This window comes from Rhagoletis zephyria, unplaced genomic scaffold (genome assembly GCF_001687245.7).
Source record: "Rhagoletis zephyria isolate East Lansing unplaced genomic scaffold, Rhagoletis_zephyria_1.1 Rzeph_scaffold_00182, whole genome shotgun sequence".
Lineage (NCBI taxonomy): Eukaryota > Metazoa > Arthropoda > Insecta > Diptera > Tephritidae > Rhagoletis > Rhagoletis zephyria.
The window spans coordinates 55335-77720 of record NW_016157266.1 but is presented as its reverse complement, the minus strand read 5'-3'; the positions used below and the strand labels follow the sequence as shown (position 1 = coordinate 77720).

At 35.3% G+C, this 22386-nt stretch overlaps 2 protein-coding genes across 2 annotated transcripts; one reads left to right on the top strand and one right to left on the bottom strand.

The window, feature by feature from the left end:
- On the top strand, positions 1-21708 carry LOC108357917 (uncharacterized). Its single transcript, XM_017609000.1, has 9 exons — positions 1-413; positions 484-1398; positions 1465-1814; positions 1883-2004; positions 19031-19071; positions 19296-19529; positions 19590-20855; positions 20918-21270; positions 21340-21708. The coding sequence occupies exons 1-9, from the start codon at positions 198-200 to the stop codon at positions 21653-21655; spliced, it is 3813 nt and encodes a 1270-aa protein (XP_017464489.1). The 5' UTR covers positions 1-197; the 3' UTR covers positions 21656-21708.
- Positions 15062-18005, bottom strand: LOC108357922 (zinc finger protein interacting with ribonucleoprotein K-like). The gene is made up of 4 exons (XM_017609004.1): positions 17634-18005; positions 16360-17577; positions 15944-16296; positions 15062-15873 (listed from the first exon to the last, which is right to left on the bottom strand). The coding sequence occupies exons 1-4, from the start codon at positions 17847-17849 to the stop codon at positions 15606-15608; spliced, it is 2055 nt and encodes a 684-aa protein (XP_017464493.1). The 5' UTR covers positions 17850-18005; the 3' UTR covers positions 15062-15605.
- Positions 21709-22386: the final 678 nt, after the last annotated feature.

The window sequence follows — 22386 nt, the reverse complement described above, 5'->3', positions numbered from 1 at the left end:
TACCGCAATTATCGACATGTTATCGCGTGGCGATAATTGTGTGTCATGGTTTTACAAAAATAGTGAATTCGTAAACATTTACGGATAAGAAAATAGGAAAATTTGTTAAACATTAAGCAGAATAGAAGTTTAATATAGTCAGCGCATATCCCAAATTACTTAAAAGTTCCCCACAAAAAATAATTTAGTACTTGCGTATGTCGGATATACTTATGAATATGACAGAATCTTGTACATTTGGTAGAGATAATTTTATTGCTGAGGAATGGAAAAATTGGTGCCGTCTCTGTGCAAGGGCTAATTCTCAATACATAAACATCATATCCGCACAGAGTCAGCTAAATGCGATAAATAATAGCGGCTACGATTGCAGTACTATTGCTCCTTTTATAGAGGACTTCTTTCGGGTTCATGTAAGAAAAACATTTCGAAACAAAATAAGTACATGCATATGTACATATGTATTTAATTGCTTTTTTTTAGATTAAAGAGGATGAAAAACTCTCGCAGTTGGTTTGTACAGAATGTTATCAAGTAATGAATTCTATAATCAGATTTAAAGAGCGGGTAAACAGGGTTCAGCAAATGTACGACGATTTACAATGTAACAAATACCTAGGCAAACTAAATTCAAGTGCTTTGCATGAGAAATACGAGTTAATTGAAAATGAACCATTTTTAATCCCTTGTGCCACTAAACTTCCAGTTGAAGAAATTTTCGTTGCCGATTTGCCAGTTACAAATGCTTCTCAATCATCAGAAATCGAAATAAAAAGTGAGAGAAATACTGACGAAATGCAGACGGATGTTCTTGCAGCTGAGTTAGAGAAAATAGATGAATTCAAAGATCCATTTGGCGATGCAGAAAGTAATAGCGATGACCCAGATTATTCGCCGGTGGGAAGTAGTGACGATGAAGATAGTGATGAAGATTTTGAAGTAAAAAAGGAGGATTCAAAAAACGTTACAAAAGAGTCGGAAAAAATCTCGGATGCGTCTACACATGGCTTGGAGTATAACTACTCTTGTAAAATGTGCTCTGAAAGTTTTAAGTATATTAGGGATTACGGTGGTCATATGAAAAAGGCACATGGTGAAGTAATTTGTCCCCATTGCCCCGATTCATTCAAAAACACTTATAAATTGAAGTCGCATATGAAAGTTCACCCAAAGTCATTTTCCTGTTCACATTGCGATAAAAGTTTCGCAACAAGACAACGTTTAGAAAGACATATAAAATGTAAGCACGTGGCTCGGCCATCGCTTATTTGTGAAGTATGTGGTGTGACTTTGCTCACAAAAAAACAACTATCAGACCACATGTTACAGCACACTGATTATGCGCCATTTGAATGTAAGGTTTGCGGTGGATGTTTCAAATTGAGAAGTCGTTTAAAGGTAATAAATATGTACACACATTAGAACGCAAACATATATGTAAATGCTTTTAATATCATTTTCCAGAGGCATATGCAAATACATGGAGACAAGCTTATTTGTCCAGAATGTGGCAAACAGTTGAGCTCGCGAGCTACTCTCAAGAGTCATTTATTGGTACATTCCGATAAGATGTCTCATAAATGTGACTTTTGCGGCCGTCTCTTTAAGCGGCCAAATACATTGAAAAACCACATAATTGCCCATACTGACCTCAGACCTTACAAATGCGACTTTTGTGATAAATGTTTCTCTACTGGGCCAAGTTGTCGTTTTCATAAAAAAACTATGCATCCGATGGAATTAGCTGCGCTGGAAGCAACAGGGGCTAAAGCTTATACCAAAAATATCCCTAAACTACACGTACTAAAAGAAGTGTAAGTTATGCAAGGACCTGTCTTATTTTGAAGGGTTAAATTATAATATCTATTTCAATTAACTCAAGGTCGAAAATGGGCAAAAACTTGAAACCACTGGCATCGAAACAAAATGGTTTTGCACATTTCGATAAGGAAATACAACAAAAACCTGAGGCTACAGATACACAGCCGACAGTCGATACAACAAGTTTATAATAAGTATAATTCTAGAATATAACTGCAATTAAAAACAATTTTATATTTTCCAGTTAAGCCGAAGGAAATTCTTAATACACTTATAAAATACATCCTTTCGTTTTGAAATAAAATCTAAGTCTATGCTATGTAAATGTTTAGTTATATCTATGTATTCGTCGTTATAAATAATTTTACTAATTAGTGGTTTAGATGTGGACATTGTAAACATATGCATTTATTTTGACAAAGTAATAGGCGCGCTTTCCTAAAAGAGCCTGTGTATCTTTGTGTTTAAAGCAAAACATATTTAAAAAATTCAAAATTTCTTCACCATTAATTAAATTTGATGAATATTCTTTAGGTTTTACTATTCTCATGTGGAAATTCTACTCGCACATACTACATTGAATATATATATTTTATCTTACAGACCCAGATTTAAATAAATTAAGTATAAAATGAAAAATGTCTTTTCGGTAGGGTAAAATTTGCAGCTACTCCATGGAAACTTTAACTGGTCTGGTACGATATGTCGAAATTTAAAATGTCGAAACTAAAAATACCGAAAAAATTTCGAAAAAAATAGTTAGAACATCAAAAATGTCTAGAAAAAATGTCGAAAAAAATATCGAAATAATTGGGGTATTCACAACGGTGTAGTAGTATCCGCAATTCACTTCCGAGTGAATTACAACCCCTGCCAATTTGAATTCAAAGCGCATTTGATTTAAATTCACCCGGAAGTGAATTCGGAACCTGCTTGATTATGTATATTTTTATACCCTTCATGAACATTAAATCGTGTTTGGATTCGATGTTTGTATGTACCAGAAGAAGGGAAAACCCCCTAAAGTTATACCAAAATCATCAAAAGGACGAGTTGAGTCGATTAAGCCATGTCCGTCTGTCTGTCTGTCCCTCTGTTAGGTACACGGTTGTGTTTTTTTATACATAATCTACTAATCATTTGTCGAACGGACAAATTCGGATCACTATAACTTACAGTTCCAATACACCTGATTGTTCAGATATGAAAAATCTATCAAGATCGGTCAATCATACACAGTATATTTTTGATGCCACCGACATAGCAATAATAAAGAAATTTTAAAATGTTAATACAAAGTTTCCAACCTTTTTTGAACATTTTCATTTTGAAATGATACGATTTCGAGATTAGAAATATTTTTAAATTTCTACATTTCTGTTTCGACATTTTAATTTTCGACTTATCGTATGGCTCCCTCCTTAAACGCTTTTGATTGGGTAAAACCAATAGTATTCCGCCGCGACCTAAAGGTTTCTTTCAGAAACCAATTCACAAATATTCAACACATTTTATTGAGCTTGAGGCCGATTTTGATGAAAAACTATTGCGGCAAAGCAACAATAATTTGGAAAAAAATGGTAGAAATGATACATAGCTATTTCGGAAATCACGACATTTCATCATCAGATTTATTTCAGTGGGATTCGATCCAACGACCCCAGCCGACTCGGCCAGTTGGCTACGCACCGTGCTAAGTTCGTCTTGTAAATTCCTGTTGCTTTTTACCACTTTTTCATTAGTTAAGCCAACTACAATCAAGCGCAGCTATTCCAGTGTTATTTAAACTTGCTCATGTGGTTATATGAAGACTAACAAATTCATTTATACATCCATACGTATGTATGTATGTATATCAGCAAAAATCTAGGTCCTGCCGTGCTTATGTGAGCATAATTTTGTAAGAAACTGCATACTTGCACTCCTATACCATTTTTACGTAAAAATCAAAACCCAAAAGAATTCTCCATGTTAAGTGCTGTCCGTTGGGTAACCGCTTACACGCAAAGCCCGTTTAACAGATTTTTATGTGACAACTCTCATGCAAAGCTAAGTATGCATAACTGGGCCTTTATGCGGCGATTTTTTGACAGGCGATAATCGCCTGCAAAAGTGGACTTGCTGTCTACTTTGAGGCAAGCGATTTTTGAATCACCATTTACACGAGCGATTTTTCCAGAGCAATGTTGAATCGCCTGGAAAATCACCTCATGTAAAGGCAGCTTTACTCAGTTTGCATCTGCGCATCAACATATGATATCGTCACTTCTGAACGTTCGTATGCTCCATGCATTTCAGGCACAGGATCCTCCCAGGGCATGGGAACTGCACCTTGGTATAAACGCCTGCGCTTAGAGATATTTGCCTGCAAGTAATAAAATCATTCGCGTTGAAATGATTTTCACAGACACGGGAAGAATCTTCTAATTGAACACCGCAGCGGTTCTCCCAACGAAGTCTTCTAACTTCGCAACTAGTCGCCTTACCGCCCTGGCTCTTGCTCCTTTTAATTTTTTTAATTTTAATTGGTGCAACGGAAATGGAGCAACGGAAATGGTTGGGGCTGAAACAAGTACTTCTTGTGTGTATGCAACGGACATGATGCAACAGAAATTATGCAACGGAAATGGTGCAACGTAAATGGTTGGGCCTGAAACCAGTACTTCTTATGCGTATGCATATGGTATGAATTTAACAAAAACTTGCTAATAAAAGATTAGAGAAGACATGGGCACTTTTGCCCGTATGGGAAAGCGAACCCATTTCGCGGGCTAGATCTGGGGAAAATCATGGGCAAACGGGAAGGGGCAACAAATCTTACTAATACACGTATAGCAATGAGATCCACTGCACACGCATTCTGGAGTAAAAAGGCTCACTCTCCCAAACGTACGCCACATACACTCCTCGTCATTTGAATAGCTCAACTTTTTAATCTTTAGTATTTACACTTTTAATTTTGTTTATTTAATATTCATTATATCCGATTTTAAAACTTTATACAGAGTTAAAAAAATGTCAGCAAAGGGGTACAATCAAGGTACATTGAACAGGTAGTATCAGTAGAGCAGCTGATTTGATTTATTTTCAAATTATTTGGTCTCGAAAATGTCAAATATTTTTAATTTTTTCTCACGAAAATTATAAGTTGTTAAAATCCATTTGCTTGTGAAACCTTTTTCCATACAAAACAAGCGATTGAATAGCAGCTTTTGGAACGTTCGCCCAACTCGGCAGCACGACCGCTGATTACTGGGCCTTGCAAAGGATGGATCAATGCTTCGAGAAGCAAACAAATTTACTAGGAAAGAAAGTTGCATCAATTTTTATTTTTTCCAATTTCAATTTTTTATTTTTTATAATTTTTTGTATTTCACATGGCACGCTTTGATTTAGAAGAAAAAATTCAGAACAGTTTTTGACACTTTCGATACCAGAAGCAACAACAAAATACACGCAAATGTTGTTTTTGCTCTACTGATACTACCTGTTTAATGTGCATTGGGTACAATAAAGTGCACGTTTCAAGTGTCTGTAAAACAGCGGTGATTTTTGACAATTTTTTTGGTGATAGTGCTGCGCATTTTCTCTCATAGAAAGTATGCTTGACAAAACTTTTATATGGAATAAAATGCGCAGCACTGTCAATAAAAAATAAATGAATTCGAAAAATCGGGGCTGTTTTAGAGTCACTTCAAACTTGCACTTAATTACACTATAATTGAATGGGCTACAAAACTGCATATCAGAAATTTTTCTAAAAATATTATTAACTTATTCACTGCAGGTCATTAGGATGGCACACTCCTATGTTGACCTTTTTTAAGAACTGTTTCCAGCTCTCGAGAAAAACGAAAAAATCATATAAAATGCTGCCCAAGAAATGATAATAAACTTTCTTTTAAGTTTTAGTTTGTAAAAAATTTTAAAATTGCATTTACCCGTAGAATATGCTATATCGTCACTAGACACGAATAAAGGCGCGAGCTCAAAAGTTGACGGCGAAAAAAGACGCATGAAAAAATTTCAGCGTCAAATACTCTTAACATACTTCGCCAAAGTTTTTTATAAGCATCCTTTTTCGCAAAATTTTTATAAACGCTTTTTTCACCGTCAAAACACCAGCGCGCCTTTATTCGTATGTAGTGACGATATTTTTACAAAAAATTTATATTAAATAAACAAACGGAAAACTGTAAATACTAAGAATTGAAAGGGTGTGCAATTCAAATGACGAGGAGTGTATATGAGCAGATGTGATCACTACCACAAGTAAACGCGAGCTGAAAACGTGATTGTGTTAGTGTGCCAAGTGAAGGTCAGCTAGTGATCAAATTTGCCAACAGGGCTGCCAAACATACATAGCTATGAAGTGCCATATTGAGGATAAAAAAGTGCTAAAACGTGCCAAATAGAAAATTAAAAGTGCCAAAAAGGTGTCATTCTCTTTAGTTCTTCCCATTAGCATTAAAATTAGACAAATTAAAACAAAAGCCCAATGTCAAAGTAAGATAAACCAGTTGTATACACTATAGAAATTAGAAAATTTTAGTTGAGAAAAAGAAGTACACGCAAAGGATTTCACAAATATGTATTTAAATTTGGCTTTTTTTGAAAAATTCAGTGCCATTTCAAGTAAAATAGTGCCAAAAATGGCACGGTTTGAGCCAAGTTGGCAGCCCTGATCGCCAAGTTTTTTATTTAAAAAAGCACCAAAATACCGAAAATAGCGCAATTTTCCCCAAAAAAAAACACCAATTTTGTGTTGCTGTGTTTAATGATATTTTCGCATATAAATCAGTATGTTCAAATATTTTAAGGAATCACACAATGAAACTTGTAAATTCTTTTTTTTTTTTTTTGGGCTAATGTTGTAAATTTATTTGTGTATTTGTATTTGGAGCTTTTCGTCCGGTGTGTTGAAAATAAAAATAAAAGTTTATTTTTTTTTCCTACGCGTTTCGTCGCATTTTCGCGTCATCTTCAGGGAGTCCGTTTATTAATTTGCAAAAACGAAAAACATTATTAGTAACAAGCAAAATTATTTAGAACAATACAAACATACTTAGATTTCAACATATTTGACTTACATTAACATAAAAATTAGTTTAATTATTCACAATTTTAAAAAACGACATAAATACATTTTCCGGACACCACATTTAACATTTAGCAACTTCTTTATCTTCCGATAGCTTAAACATTGTGTGTTATTGCAGTAGCATATGCACAGTTTATATTGTCAACATCTTCTTTGTAGTTCATCGCTTTACATATATTTTGTTGTATGCGTAGCCCTTCTAATGTCATCCGCTTTTTAGTTCTGTTCTCCACGTCTAAAATTCTAGCGTTGGCGAAATCTGCTGTGTGATTGTTTGTGGTCAAGTGCTGCGCTAACGCTGTGGTGTTTTTCTTATTTTTGGCGTCAAGTTTGTGTTCGTTGATTCTGGTTCCTAATGCTCTCTTCGTTGTTCCAATGTATACTTTATTGCAGCTTTCGCCTTCATTTCCTTTGCACGATATTTCGTAGACTACATTGTGTAGTTGTTCCTTGTTAATTTTGTCCTTTGTTTTGGTATAAATATTTCTGGTCGTGTTATGTGGCTTATGTGCATAGCATATGTTATTGTTTTTAATAATTTTGCCCAATGTTTTGTTGTCCGTTAGGTTGGGTATATACGCGACGCCTGTGTATGTTTTCGTGTTATTTTTATTTATTGTTATGTTGTTATTGCATTTCATTTTATTTATCGCTGTTGTTATTAGTGTCTCTATTACTCCGCTGGGATATGCGTTTTTGAAGAGAATGTTTTTTATTTTAGCCCTATTGTCTTCTATGAACTCCGGATCACTCAAGGAGTAAACTTTGGTGATGAAATTTATTGCTGTGTTCTTCTTCTGGGCCCACGGGTGATTAGAATTAAAGTTTATCATCCTTGATGATGCTACGCTCTTGGTATACCAGTTAGTTTTCAATTTATTTTCACTCTTATATAATAATATAATAATAATAATAATAATAATAAGTTTGGCGCTTACACATATGTTAGTGTTTGGCCGAGCTTCTCCTCCGATTTGTGGCGTGCGCCTTGATGTTGTCACACAAAGCGGGGGGACCTACAGTTTAACGCCGACTCCGAACGGCGGTTGTATTTTTATGAGAAGCTGTTTTTCATGGCAGAAATACACTCGGAGGTTTGCCATTGCCTGCCGAGGGACGACCGCTGTTAAGAAAAAACCTTTTTCTACATTTTTTGCGATGTTGCTTTGACCAGGGCTTGAACCCAGGCGTTGCGGAGTGGAAGCGCGCACTGCTTACCACTACACCACTCTTATGAATTTCAATATCTAGGAAGGCTATTTTGTTATCTATTTCCTTTTCCAGTGTGAATTGTACTTTTGTATGCTGTCGATTAAATATTTTCAATATCTCTTCCACGTCTTTTGTCTTAACTATAGCGAATATATCATCTACATATTTGGTAATGTATTTGATACATATGTCCTTATTTCTTAGCTCGATAATGCTGTCGTCAATAATTTTGTCTAAAACAATGTCAGCTATAGTGGGCGATAAAGGGTTACCCATCGGCATACCATAAACTTGCTGGTAAAAGGTTCCATCGTAGAAGAAGTAGTTGTTTTCCCTCAGACAAAATTCTAATATTGTTAGGAATTGTTTTTTGGTTATTGTTGTATGCTTTTCTAGGCTTGACCACTGCTTCATTATTGTGTTAATCGCCAAATGGATGGGTATATTCGTGAATAAAGATACGACGTCCAGGGATATAAGCATTTCATCATCATCAACAGTTATGTTTTTAATATTTTCCTTGAGTTGAAATAAGTTTTTCACGTTAAAGTTTTCAGAAACGATATTTTTAAGGGTTTGCCCCACATATTTTGCCAATTTGAAGCATGGTACATTCATAGATGATGAAATTGGTCGAAGAGGTGTGTTCCCTTTGTGGATTTTGGGTAAGCCATAGAGTCTTGGTGCTGTAGCTGCCGTGCATGTCAAGTATTGTTTAAGTTTAAAGTCAATGCTTTTATTTTTATAGATGTCATTCACCAAATTGTTGTTTTTCCTTAAAAGCTGTTGGGTCGGGTCAATTCTGATAGCCTTATATGTGCATTTATCATTTAAGAGGTCTTTCATTTTTTGTTGGTAATCTGCCTTATATATCATTACTGTCCTGTTACCCTTGTCCGCATTCGTAATGATTATGGAATCCTTGTGCTTCTGAATAAATCTTCTTGTTTCTTCGTAAATTTTAAGTATAAACTTTTCTTTTGGACTATTTTTTTAATTTGTTTTTAAACGTGTTAACCTTTGTTGCAAAATTGCTTCTCACCATATCTTTTTGTCTATCGTCTTCCATCGTTTGTATGCTTTGTTCAATATCCGCTATTAAATGTATAGGTGAGAATGTTTTCCTACAAATAGGTAGTGCGAACTTATTTCCCATCGATAGTAACCACCGACACTCCGCGGGGATGGCGATATCGGTTTTATTGGTGAACCAATCTTCATTGCATCTCAATCCAAATACCTCAAGGTTTTTCCTAATAGATGTTTGGAGTTTCAATTTAAGATTATTTTCCGTTTTGTTACTGATATTTCTTAGGAACTGTTTTTGGCTTTCTACTATGGAGTTGAATTNCGAACTTATTTCCCATCGATAGTAACCACCGACACTCCGCGGGGATGGCGATATCGGTTTTATTGGTGAACCAATCTTCATTGCATCTCAATCCAAATACCACAAAGTTTTTCCTGATAGATGTTTGGAGTTTCAATTTAAGATTATTTTCCGTTTGGTTACTGATATTTCTTAGGAACTGTTTTTGGCTTTCTACTATGGAGTTGAATTCTTTCCCTTCAATGATCTTCAGTAACTTTGATGAACTACAAAGAAGATGTTGACAATATAAACTGTGCATATGCTACTGCAATAACACACAATGTTTAAGCTATCGGAAGATAAAGAAGTTGCTAAATGTTAAATGTGGTGTCCGGAAAATGTATTTATGTCGTTTTTTAAAATTGTGAATAATTAAACTAATTTTTATGTTAATGTAGGTCAAATATGTTGAAATCTAAGTATGTTTGTATTGTTCTAAGTAATTTTGCTTGTTACTAATAATGTTTTTCGTTTTTGCAAATTAATAAACGGACTCCCTGAAGATGACGCGAAAATGCGTCGAAACGCGTAGGAGAAAAAAATAAACTTTTATTTTTATTTTCAACACACCGGACGAAAAGCTCCAAATACAAATACACAAAGAAACTTGTAAATATTTCCAACTATGCGCAGTTAATCAATTTAACAAATTTAATTTGCAAAATGTTTTTTTATTCGTAAAACAATTTCCAAAACTTGGTTTTTCTAGAGGCTTTATTTTCATGCAATTGCTTACTTTTGTACAAATGCGCACACCCAGCTAATTAGCAGAATATTCTATGGATTCCGTGATAGAGACTGTGTGAAAATATTGCGTTTGGATTAACTTGGGGCATATTATCCAGAGGAGAAGCTCGGCCAAACACTAACATATGTGTAAGTCAAATACAATGTCACCATAGAATCACGTTTTTATTATAAAATTGCCTTGAAAAGGGCACCAAAGAACAAAAGAAGCGCTAAACTAAACAATTTTCGCCTTTTAATTCCCTAAACGCACTTAATTTCTTGCGAAAGGCACAAAGTTGGCAACAGTTATATCGATGTCAAATTTGCTCTTATACAAGCATGGACAGAGAGTGAGCGCCTGCTTAAAGAGCGTAAGCATCACATGCAAATACATGCGAGAGCGTAAAAAAGCGAACGCAAATTCATTCAAACGTAATTGGTTTCAGTTGAGCGAAGTAGAGGACTAGGTTTCAAATTTTTTCGACAAAACGGAACAAATCTACTCCTATCGGAGCAAGTCCGAACGATGGCTTATTGCGTATATTAGGAAAATGTATGCTCTTTGTTTGGTACACAAAGTCAGTATTACCGCAGTAGGGTTGTTCGACTTCACTAGAAAGTCGACTTTCTTCTTTTCGATCGACTCTGTACAGCCGACTTTAAAAGTCGACCGATCCACGAAGAAAAGTCGACTTTGTTCGACTTTTTTAATAAAAAGAAAATGTATTAACTATACTCTGCATTTAACTCATATATTAGCTATAAATATAAGAGTCAGAATACGCAAAAAATATCATGATTTACTAGTGGTCTTTAGAATAATCTGTAATTTAGTGAAATTCAATGCTAGGTAAAAAAAAACAGACACTAAAGGATTTTTAAAAATTTTGAAAATCGTTCCAGTTATACAGCATGAAAATGTTGGTTGTGAGGGTTTTCAAAAATAAAAAAATTATTTAAAAATTTTTTAATTTTCACAAAAAAAAATTCTAAACATTTTTTGAATCGATATTTGTTAATTACGGACAACTTTTTGAAAAATGTGGCCTTCCGATGGAGCAGAATTGGCAGGTATTGGTAGAAATATAGTATTGGTATTGGTAGAAATATAGTGCCACTTTATAAGCATGGATAAATATGGGAGTAGCCCAGACAGCTAGTGGATTGGGACTATCCACACGACTAATGTCGCATATTAACTGGAATCATACCAGCAACGTTTTAGCGGTGTTTAAAATGTTGTACCTTACGGATTGGTCAAATTCGAACCAAAGACTGTCTGTAGAAACTTACATAAACTCTGCAGAAAAACTTTCTTGCATGAAATTTTTAAAACAAATACCTATGTTTATCTTACCTCATTATTAACTGAAGACTGTGGATACAAACGATTAACAAATTTGAGGAATTTGTTTTCGTATAGTAATTTTATGCGCTGCTCTTAAATGATTTGACAATGTTGTTGTACTGTCATTAAAAGTCATTTCTCTACCACACTTTTCAAATTTCACTTCAGTTTTATTGGCAAATTTTTTTAAATACGACCAAACAGCACTCCGCGCCCTTGTTAGAAGATCAGTTTTTATATGCAAATAAATCAAAAAAAGTCGAGAGTTGAAAGTGAAAAGTCGACTTCAGTCGACCTCCATAAACTAAAAGTCGATAACTAAAATTCGACTTTCAGGAGTAAAAAGTCGATTTTGGTCGAAAGTCGAAGTCGACTTTGCCATCCCTATACCGCAGCCGTACTGCGATGAACATGATGTCGGTGGGATATAAATAATTTTTTCGCAACTTTTCATACCCTTCCTCCCTTAAACTGTTTTTCCCTTTCTCCAGACCGCGCTCGCACCTTCGCTACTGCGCGGGCAAAAAAGTGCCCATGTCTGGATTAGAGGATAACACTTAGAAATAACAATACAAGAATGAAAGTAAAGGTGAGTACGTACATAGATAAAGAAAATTATAAAGGCAAAGGTAAAAATAAAAACAAAAACAAAGATGTGTAAAAATAAAGGTAAAAACGAAGACCAAGGTAAATTTAAACACTGTTGATGAAGAAAATGATAAACATAAAAGTAAAAACAAAGATGAGGATGGGGATACCGATAAAAGTAAAGATGAAGGTAGGGGAAGAAAGATTAAAATAAAGGTAATAAAAAAGGAAAGGATATAGAGAGAGACACAGAGACTCAATCTGGGAACTATTTTGGGATTTTAGAGATTTACGAGATTCTCGAGACTTATCGATTAAATAATCGATATTTTTATCGGTTTTGTTATCGATATTTACCGAATTTTTTAATCGATATTCATCGATTTTGTTATCGATTTTGTTGTCGATTCTTATCGGTTTTGTTATCGATATTTATCGATTTTGTTATCGATATTTATCGATTTTGTTATCAATATTTATCGATTTTGTTTTTGTTATCGATATTTATCGATTTCTAATCGATTTAGCTACCAATGGTATTATCGATGCTATTGAAATTTTTATCGAATTTGTTATCGATTTTGTTTTCTATATTTTGATGGACGTTATATCGATAGAGTATGAAGATAATGGAAAAACAGAATAACAAGAATGTTATTAAAACGAACAGTGGTTGAGGTAGGGATATACATTGAAAGAAAAAAGCGAAAAAATATAACCTTAACCAAAAGCAGATGTGTGTATGTATAGATAGATAAGTAACGTAAGTTTCACTTCTGTCCCAGGCGCACTTACTTTTTTTTAATGCGACCTGGTTTGCATGCGTTCGCTTTCGAATAATGGGTTGTGATATTAATAGACCTTATGGTCACCTGGAACGACTTCCTGTAAAAACCTGCAAATCGTGAAGCATGTGGAACGCAACTATTAAAGCGCTTGCCTGTAGAAGTGTACTAAGGTTTATTTTTTTTAAGTGTTGCCCCCTGTTAAAATTTTAATTAAAATTAGTTGCGACCCCGTACGAGTCCGGACTAGTCAAAATCAGTCAGAATTTACTGGAAATCGATCCCGTACTCGGTTCTCTGACTATTGAGAGGACAAAAAAGAGAGTAAATACGGTTCTCTCTCTGTCAGAAGTTACCAGTTTTGGTCCGAGAATTTTTCGCTGGTAAATTCTGGTAAATGAGTCAAACGATCAGCTGTAGTGTGTTTGGCAACCAAATTGTAAACAAAAGAAAAGTACACTCTCCTAATTCATGTTGAAAAGTATTTAATTACTTGTTTAAGTGGATTCTAATGAATTTGAAAGTATTTTTGGTTATTTACATGTGTGAGCTGAGTGTGCTTACATGCAAAATAAGCAAAAATTTTACAACCAAAATTTGGAGGTTATGTTGAAGTTGACAGAAGTTACCATTTTTTACTAGAAAGCGATCCCGTACTTTTCAATGTTACTCTCTCGCTCTGAGCGAATTTTTATTTTTTGACAGTTTTACTAGTCCGAGTCCGAGGAATACGGGTTTGCACCTATTATTTCATCAGTTATTAAAGTATGGGTATTACTAAAAATTGGTTTGAAAAGGCTCCAATTCTAATAAATATGTTGGAGTGTTGCCACCCGTTTAAAACGTCAAATTCTACTAAAATTAAGGGAGTTAGGTAAATGAATTACATACATATTTACGTATTAAAATACGGGTGTTCGAATACGGGAAACAATTTTGTGTCAAGATCAGATCTGCACAGTCCTTTCGAATTTAAAAAAGTAGTTGTCAAATTAAGGGCCTTGGTTTTATTTTTTGAAGTAAGAACTTTTTTAGAGGTACAGGGTGAATTGATGCAATTGATATCGATAACAAAACCTATAAAAATATCGATAAAAAATTCAATGACAAATTCGATAAAAATTTCGATAGCAAAATCGATAATATTGGTAGCAAAGTCGATTAGAAAATCGATAAAAATCTCGGTAACAAAATCGATTAGAAAATTGATCAAAATATCGATAACAAAATCGATAAAAATATTGATAATAAAATCTATAACAAATTCGATGAAAATAACGATAACAACTCCGATAAAAAGGTTATAATCCCCAAGCGCGGTCGAAGGCCGCCTACGCATAAAGAAGTTCTGCCCCCACACTGTATAGCATGGACTAAAGACATGATGTATACCAAATGAAAGCCTGTTTTATATACTATTGAATTACAAAATTTTTAAATATATTTGATAAGGCAATTTTTAAAAAATCATATGTTTATTTAAAATATTGTGTAACTTTTTTTTAAATTAAATTGAATTATTTCTCAAAATGTATAAATTGTATATAACAGTTTTATATCGCATTAAAGCCACTCATATATCCTATTTAGGGCCGTTTGCACCATGTCTAGTTAACGCTAACTGGAGGTACATCCTTCAGTTAAGCACGTTAACTGCTTTATCGATCATATGTTATAACCATGTTTAACCGGAGATTAGTGTTAACCAGATTACCACCAACCGGAGGCAGAAGCTCCGGTTAATACGACAGCTTTATCGATAACATGTTATATGCATGATGTCGAAATCGTCGATAGTGCAGTGGTAGTGATAACCAGACATTGAACAACCGGCCCTTAGTTCAAAATGCTTCTCTTTTTTATAAAGCAATCGCATTTCTGGCGAATTTCTGGGTATATTTCAGGACGAACGGTTAAAAATCTCTTAAATGAGCTTTGCGTGCAAGCGGTTACTCAACGCATAGCACTTAACATGTAGAATTCTGTTGGGTTTTGATTTTTACGTAAAAATGATATAGCAGTGCAAGTATGCATAGCTGGGCATACTTGGCATTGCATGCTCAGCTATACCATTTTTACGTAGAAATCAAAAACCAACAGACTTCTACGTATGTAATGCTGTGCGTTGAGTAACCGCTTACATGCGAAGCTCATTCAACAGATTCCTTATATGACAACACTCAAGCTTTGCGAAGTATGTATAACAGAGCCTTTAAAGTAAATTTAACAGATTCCTTATGTGACAATTCTCATGCGACGCTAAGTATGCATAACTGAGCTATAAGGCTTGAGCCAAGAGCTTGTGTGAGCAAATCCAATTTTTGGCAAAAAATGTCAGTTACGCTGTTTTGCGGAGAACGATACGTGGCTTTGAACTTTAAATGACGATATATAAGCTGGTTTTTAAAAAAGAAATTAATAAACATTAAATGAACAAAGAAAGAGCCGAAACCGGTCAAAATGTCGGATTGCTATTTTTTCCAATTGTTTGTTTGTATTAGATACGGGTTGCAACAGCCACAATTCTGCTCTAACCCAGTTTTATGGCATTTAATTGAATTTCAGACTAAATTTAAAGCATTAGATTTTTTTTTTTGTTAATTCATATTGCATTAAAAACTATTTTTTATGTTTAAGAAATATTGTTACTTAGATTTCAGTAATTGTTTCATATACCACCATCACTTCACTATCTGCATCACCATCTTCCATCATGCCCTCCTGCAACTGAATTAAGTCTGCATCGTCATCAGCCGCTATCTCTATTTTGGATGCCACTATTGACTGAGTTTGTGTTTCCTCTTCGAATGATTCAATATTTTCATCGAGATATTCTTCATTTCTTTGTTTAGTGGTCTCAGTCTCAGTACGCTTTACGCGTTCCCATGCTGCAATTAACAGTTCTACGACATTTGTGCTGAGATGTTAAAGACAAAATGAGCAAATTAGATTTATATATTATTTATTTGACTAGTACATAAATATACCTCGACCGCAGTTCTTCAAGTTCGGGCACAGTAACGGCTTCCGTTTTCTTTCCCACTGCTTCTTCTTCGGCCAATTCTTGTGCGTGCAAATTCTTTTTATGGGAACGACAGTTGGAACCATTTGAAAAAGTTTTCTCGCAAAAGTTACATTTGTACGGCCGCATACCAGTGTGTAAAATCAGGTGATTTTTTAAAGCCTTAGCCCGCTTAAAAGCCGTTGGACAGAAGTCACATTTGTAACGTTTTGCATCCGAATGAACAATCATATGCATTTGCAGCGTGCGACGCGTATTTAGACTTAGACCACACTCAGAACAAAGGTACGAGGAGAGTGTATGGGTTTCTAAATGTACCTGTTTGGGTATAAAGTAAATATACAAATAAATGGAGCAAAATAAATGTACAATTTTTGTTACCCTCAATCGAGCTTTAGTCTTGAATGCTTTTTGACACACCTCACATTCGTACGGTGTGTCGTTGGTATGAACTAGTTTGTGTTCACTTAATGCGGCCAATGTTTTCATAGATCGCCCCCACACTTCACACACGTAGGGTTTCTTTTTTTCGTGTATGCCCTGTGGATGTTGACGCATCACGGATACTTTATCCTGAAGTGCTAGATGCGTTCGCGCATGTAATTCTAATTGTCGTTCTGTTGGGTATATTTTTTTGCAACGTTCACATTTGAAATCGGGGATGTCTGGCTCCATGTTATGCTTTTCCAATGTATGTTTCCGATAAGATGTTGGATTTTTATATTTTTTGTGACATATGTTGCATTCATATTTAAAGGATGTTTGGCAATTGTCATTTGTATCTTCTTCGGAATTTCGGTCAGTTTTCCCATTTTCTTTTATATCATCCATATCGGAACTTGGTGGCCTACCACGCCGTTTTTTAAGTGTCCGACTACTTGAATCAATTCTATTGACTTGTGCCGATTGTTCGCCACTGGTAAAATCATTATTTGAATCGTAGGTTTCACCTTCTTGTAAACTTTCATTATTTTCTTCAATTATTTCGTTAGCTGTTTTTTCTCTTTCCGCCCTATTTTTTTGCTCTGTATTTTCATCGTGATCGCCTTCCTCCACTTTTAGTTGTCGAAGCGATTCAGCATCGTCTAACCCTTCTTCGGTTGTATTCTTTTCAAACAAAATGTGCTCCTCGATTTTCTCCTCAGAAACTCCGATTATTGCGCCTATCGGTGTTATATGTTCCTCTCCGTCATTATCACTACCTATATCTCGTTTTCTTTTCAAACCTCCATTTATAAGATCTAAGGAAAGTTTTTCCGATACCTTTGACTCGTCGTTTGTTTGAAATTTAAGCTCTTCTTCCTTACTGTCGTTCCCTTCTGCTTCCCAGTCACATTCATCACCTAAACCTTTACCGTCATTCATTTCTTTCTCCTCAGTAGCACGTTCTAGCTTAATTATATGGCCCCACTCCATATCGAGCAACCCATATTGTAATTTTACTTCATTAAGGTCCATTGTATTATTAGAATTTGAATTTTGCAGTGCGCAAAACATGGCTTGCACTTTGTTAACACGATCAGTAAACTGCGTCAATGAACAAACCAGCGTGTGACATTCGAGGCAAACAAATTTTGATATTTCATCATTTGGCCTAATCTGCAAAAGTAGAAAAAGGTCGTAACTATATGCCTATATGCAAATGCTTTCTTTACATTGACCCAAAAAAACTTTCCAATAGCCGTCGCCAAAGTGGTATCCATTACACTTCCGGGTTCTGTTATTTCAGGAAAGATATTTAAATTGCTTTCGTCTTCTTTAGAGCACAAACGGCACCAATGCTTCCAAGCTATGTTCCCATTATCTGTTGCGGTATTCTCCGAGCCCAACGCCGCAGCAGAGACTTTCTGAGATTGTTTGGATGTAAGCATTATAAACAATTCTGCCTGCTTGTTTTATGCTCAAAATTTCCACATATAAAATGTCATATTTATAATGGCTAATGTGATTTGTTTGCAAAGTAATTTTTTTTTTTAATAACGAAAAATCCAAGCAATTTGCTGTCAAACAGACGTCAAATGCGGAGATACAGGGTTGCCTTTGAATACCGTAAAATATTCGATTCTTTATGGGGCTTTCGCATGAGGCGATTTTTCAGGCAACTTGCGTTCAACTCGCACAGGGTTGCACGTGCATTATGAAAATAAAGAAATACGTATTAGTTGTCAAAAACGCAATGTATGGAAATGTATGCATGTATTAGTGAAAAAATGTGCAAGTATTGCTATTGTCATGACAGTATTGTCCGGTGTAGACCCTAAGTTAGCCATTCAACTTTTTTTCGTGCAACCCTGCGTGAGTTGAAAGCAAAATCGGCTCGGGCGAACACCTTTTAAGGGAATGTTCGTTCGTATATTTTCATGAATGCAAGGCATATTAAACTGGTAGAAGCGGAAAGTTGCAAATTTGATTTTTTTCATTTTCACGTATAAGCAAAGAACGTAGATATCAAGAATGGACAACTCGTTATAATTGTGGCGAAAGTGCGCAACAGGGGCGTACCTTCTCTTTTAATTCAATCAAAAAACGCACTAGGGCAAAAGAGAAGGCACGCCCCTGTTGCGCACTTTCGCCACAATTATAACGAGTTGTCCATTCTTGTTATCTACGTTCTTTGATAAAACTAGGTCGGACGCGGAAAATTTCTCGGTTTAATCTATGATTATTTTATAATTACATATGACGAATATTGTATGGTTAATCTCTTTATCTAATTACAGATTACGGAGTTCAGCTCGAAAAAGAGATAATCTACTTATCTACGAGTTGTCCCTTCTTGTTATCTACGTTCTTTGATAAAACTAGGTCGGAAACGGAAAATTTATCGGTTTAGAGGCGGTTACTTAAAGTCTGGTTAACACTAACGTCTGGTTAAACATCTTTATCGACGTTACCGACTCCTTGTTATATGAATGGAGTCGAATACGTCGATAACAATGTTTAACCGGAGATAAGTGCTAACCAGACATTGAACAACCGGCCCTTAATCTATGGTTATTTTATAATTACATATGACGAACTTTGTATGGTTAATCTCTTTATCTAATTACAGATTACGGAGTTCAGCTCGAAAAAGAGATAATCTACTTATATGTAAACCTAATATTACTAGCGCATGCACCTGTGGCCGGCCAGTTAATAAAGAATCGAATATTTTACGGTATTCAAAGGCAACCCTGTATCTCCGCATTTGACATCTGTTTGACAGCTAATAGCTTGGATTTTTCGTGATTAAAAAAATATAACTTTGCAAACAAATTACATTAGCCATTATAAATTTGACATTTTATATGTGGAATTTTTGAGCATAAAACAAGCGGGCAGAATTGTTTATAATGCTTACATCCAAACAATCTCAGAAAGTCTCGGCTGCGGCGTTGGGCTCGGAGAATACCGCAACCGATAATGGGAACATAGCTTGGAAGCATTGGTGCCGTTTGTGCTCTAAAGAAGACGAAAGCAATTTAAATATCTTTCCTGAAATAGCAGAACCAGGAAGTGTAATGGATACCACTTTGGCGACTGCTATTGGAAAGTTTTTTTGGGTCAATGTATGTAAAGAAAGCATGTGCATATAGGCATATAGTTACGACCTTTTTCTACTTTTGCAGATTAGACCAAATGATGAAATATCAAAATTTGTTTGCCTTGAATGTCACACGCTGGTTTGTTCACTGACACAGTTTACTGAACGTGTTAACAAAGTGCAAGCCATGTTTTGCGCACTGCAAAATTCAAATTCTAATAATACAATGGACCTTAATGAAGTAAAATTACAATATGGGTTGCTCGATATGGAGTGGGACCATATAATTAAGCTGGAACGCGCTGCTGAGGAGAAAGAAATTAATGACGATAAAGGTTTAGGTGATGAATGTGAATGGGAATCAGAAGGAATATATAGTAAGGAAGAAGAGCTTGAATTTCAAAAAAACGACGAATCAAAGGTATCAGAAAAACTTTCCTTTGAGCGTATAAATCGAGGTTTGAAAAGAAAACGAAATGTAGGTAGTGATAATGACGGAGAAGAATATATAATACCGATAGGCACAATAATCGGTGATTCTGAGGAGGAAGCCGAAGAGCACATTTTGTTTGAAAAGAACACAACCGAAGAAGGGTTAGACGATGCTGAATTGCTTCGACAACTAAGAGGGGAGGAAGGCGATCACGATGCAAATACAGAGCAACAAAAAAATAAGGCGGTAAAAGAAAAAAAAGCTAAGGAAATAATTGAAGAAAATAATGAAAATATACAAGAAGTTGTTGAAACCTACGATTCAAATAATGATTCTAGCAGTGGCGATCAATCGGCTCCAGCCCATAGTATTGATTCAAGTAGTCGGACACGTAAGAAACGACGTGGTAGGCCACCAAATTACGACATGGATGATATAAAAGAAAATGGGAAAACTGATCCAAATTCCGAAGAAGATACAAATGACAATTGCCAAACATCCTTTAAATATGAATGCAACATATGTCACAAAAAATATAAAAATCCAACATCTTATCGCAAACATACGTCGGAAAAGCATAACATGGAGCCAGACATCCCGGATTTCAAATGTGAAACTTGCGATAAAATATACCCAACACAGCGACAATTAGAATTACATGCGCGATCGCATCTAGCACTTGAGGATAAACTTGATATACCGTGCCCCTATTGTGATCGAAAATTTACTAAAGTAGCAGTGATGCGTCAACATGTACAGGGCATACACGAAAACAAGAAGCCCTACGTGTGTGAGGAGTGTGGGCGATCTATGAAAACATTGGCCGCATTAAGTGAACACAAACTAGTTCATACCGACGACACACCGTACGAATGTGAGGTGTGTCAAAAAGCATTCAAGACTAAAGCTCGATTGAAGGTAAGTTGTAAATTTATTTTGGTCAATTTATTTTTACATTCACTTTATACCTGATTACACAGGTACACTTGGAGACACATACGCTCTCCTCATTCATTTGTCCTGAGTGTGGTCTAAGCCTAAATACGCGCCGCACGCTGAAAATGCATATGATTGTTCATTCGGATGCCAAACGTTACAAATGTGACTTCTGTCCAACGGCTTTTAAGCGGGCTAAGGCTTTAAAAAATCACCTGATTTTACACACTGGTATGCGGCCGTACAAATGCAACTTTTGCGAGAAAACTTTTTCAAATGGTTCCAACTGTCGTTCTCATAAAAAGAAGATGCACGCACAGGAATTAGCCGAAGAAGAGGCAATGGGGAAGAAATCGGAAGCCGTTAGTGTGCCCAAACTTGAAGAACTGCGGTCGAGGTAATTTTTTGCACTAGTCAAATAAAATTCTGTAAATCAAATTTCCTCATTTTTTCTTTAACATCTCAGCACAAGTGTCGTAGAAAATCCCCGAATGGTTCAGCGTCATCATGGCGGTTTGCCGATACACATGAGGCAACTGTTAATTGCAGCGGAGGAACGCGAAAAACGTACTGAGACCCCGAAACAAACAAATGAAGAATATCTCGATGAAAGTATTGAATCATTCGAAGATGAAACACAAACTCAGTCAATAGTGGCATCCAAAATACAGCTAGAGGCTGATGACGATGCAGAGTTTATTGAGTTGCAGGAGGACATGATGGAGGATGATGATGCCGATAGTGAAGTGACGGTGGTATATGAAATAATTGGTGAAATATAAGTAACAATATTTCTTAAACATAAAAAACCGTTTTTAATGCAATACGAGTTAACGAAAAGAAAATCGAATGCTTTAAATTTGGTTTGAAATTCATTTAAAGGTTATAAAACTGGGTTAGAGCAGAATAATGACTGTTGCAACCTGTATCTATTACACACATACACAATTGGAAAAAAGCAATCCGACATTTTGACCGGTTTTGGTTATCTTTCTTTGGTTCATGTAATGTTTATTAATTTCTTATTAAAGTCCAGTTTATATATGCATAATAAACGCCTTGTAATTCCACATTTCAAGATTTGTATAAAAATTCCACAAATTTTCACCAAAACTTCAAACGTTTTAACCAGAATGTATATATGAAGCGGCTACGAATTCGCGTTGATTAGATTTTTCATTTTGATTAAAGAAATGATTATAAACCGCGAATTCCTAACCGCTTCAAAAATGCATAATATAAAGGCCCATTAAATTTTAACATACAGAGGCTCTTTAGAAATTCCAGTAGTTAAGTTAAACTAATGATTTAACTATACCTCAAAAAACAGACATTACTTTAATTTTTCTCAAACTCTGAATAAAAAGTGAAGTTTTGGCGAAAGTTTATTGAATGTTTGTAGAAAGGTTGAAATGTGAATTTCCGATTTCAGGCCTTCAACAAGTACTGCTAAAAGTCTTATAGGCAACCTAGACATAATTTTAGATACCTCCAGCGAAAGTGAATGCTTGGA

What these genes read in the sequence shown, in the direction of transcription:
- LOC108357917 (XM_017609000.1), top strand. Translation starts at nt 198, where the DNA reads ATGTCGGATATACTTATGAATATGACAGAATCTTGTACATTTGGTAGA. An exon ending in AATTGAGAAGTCGTTTAAAG is followed by an intron (nt 1,399 to 1,464) that starts GTAATAAATATG and finishes ATCATTTTCCAG; the next exon opens with AGGCATATGCAAATACATGG. An exon ending in AAGAGATAATCTACTTATAT is followed by an intron (nt 19,072 to 19,295) that starts GTAAACCTAATA and finishes GCATAAAACAAG; the next exon opens with CGGGCAGAATTGTTTATAAT.
- LOC108357922 (XM_017609004.1), bottom strand. Translation starts at nt 17,849, where the DNA reads ATGCTTACATCCAAACAATCTCAGAAAGTCTCTGCTGCGGCGTTGGGC. An exon ending in GAAAGTTTTTTTGGGTCAAT is followed by an intron (nt 17,578 to 17,633) that starts GTAAAGAAAGCA and finishes CTACTTTTGCAG; the next exon opens with ATTAGGCCAAATGATGAAAT. An exon ending in CTTGAAGAACTGCGGTCGAG is followed by an intron (nt 15,874 to 15,943) that starts GTATATTTATGT and finishes TTAACATCTCAG; the next exon opens with CACAAATGTCGTAGAACTGT.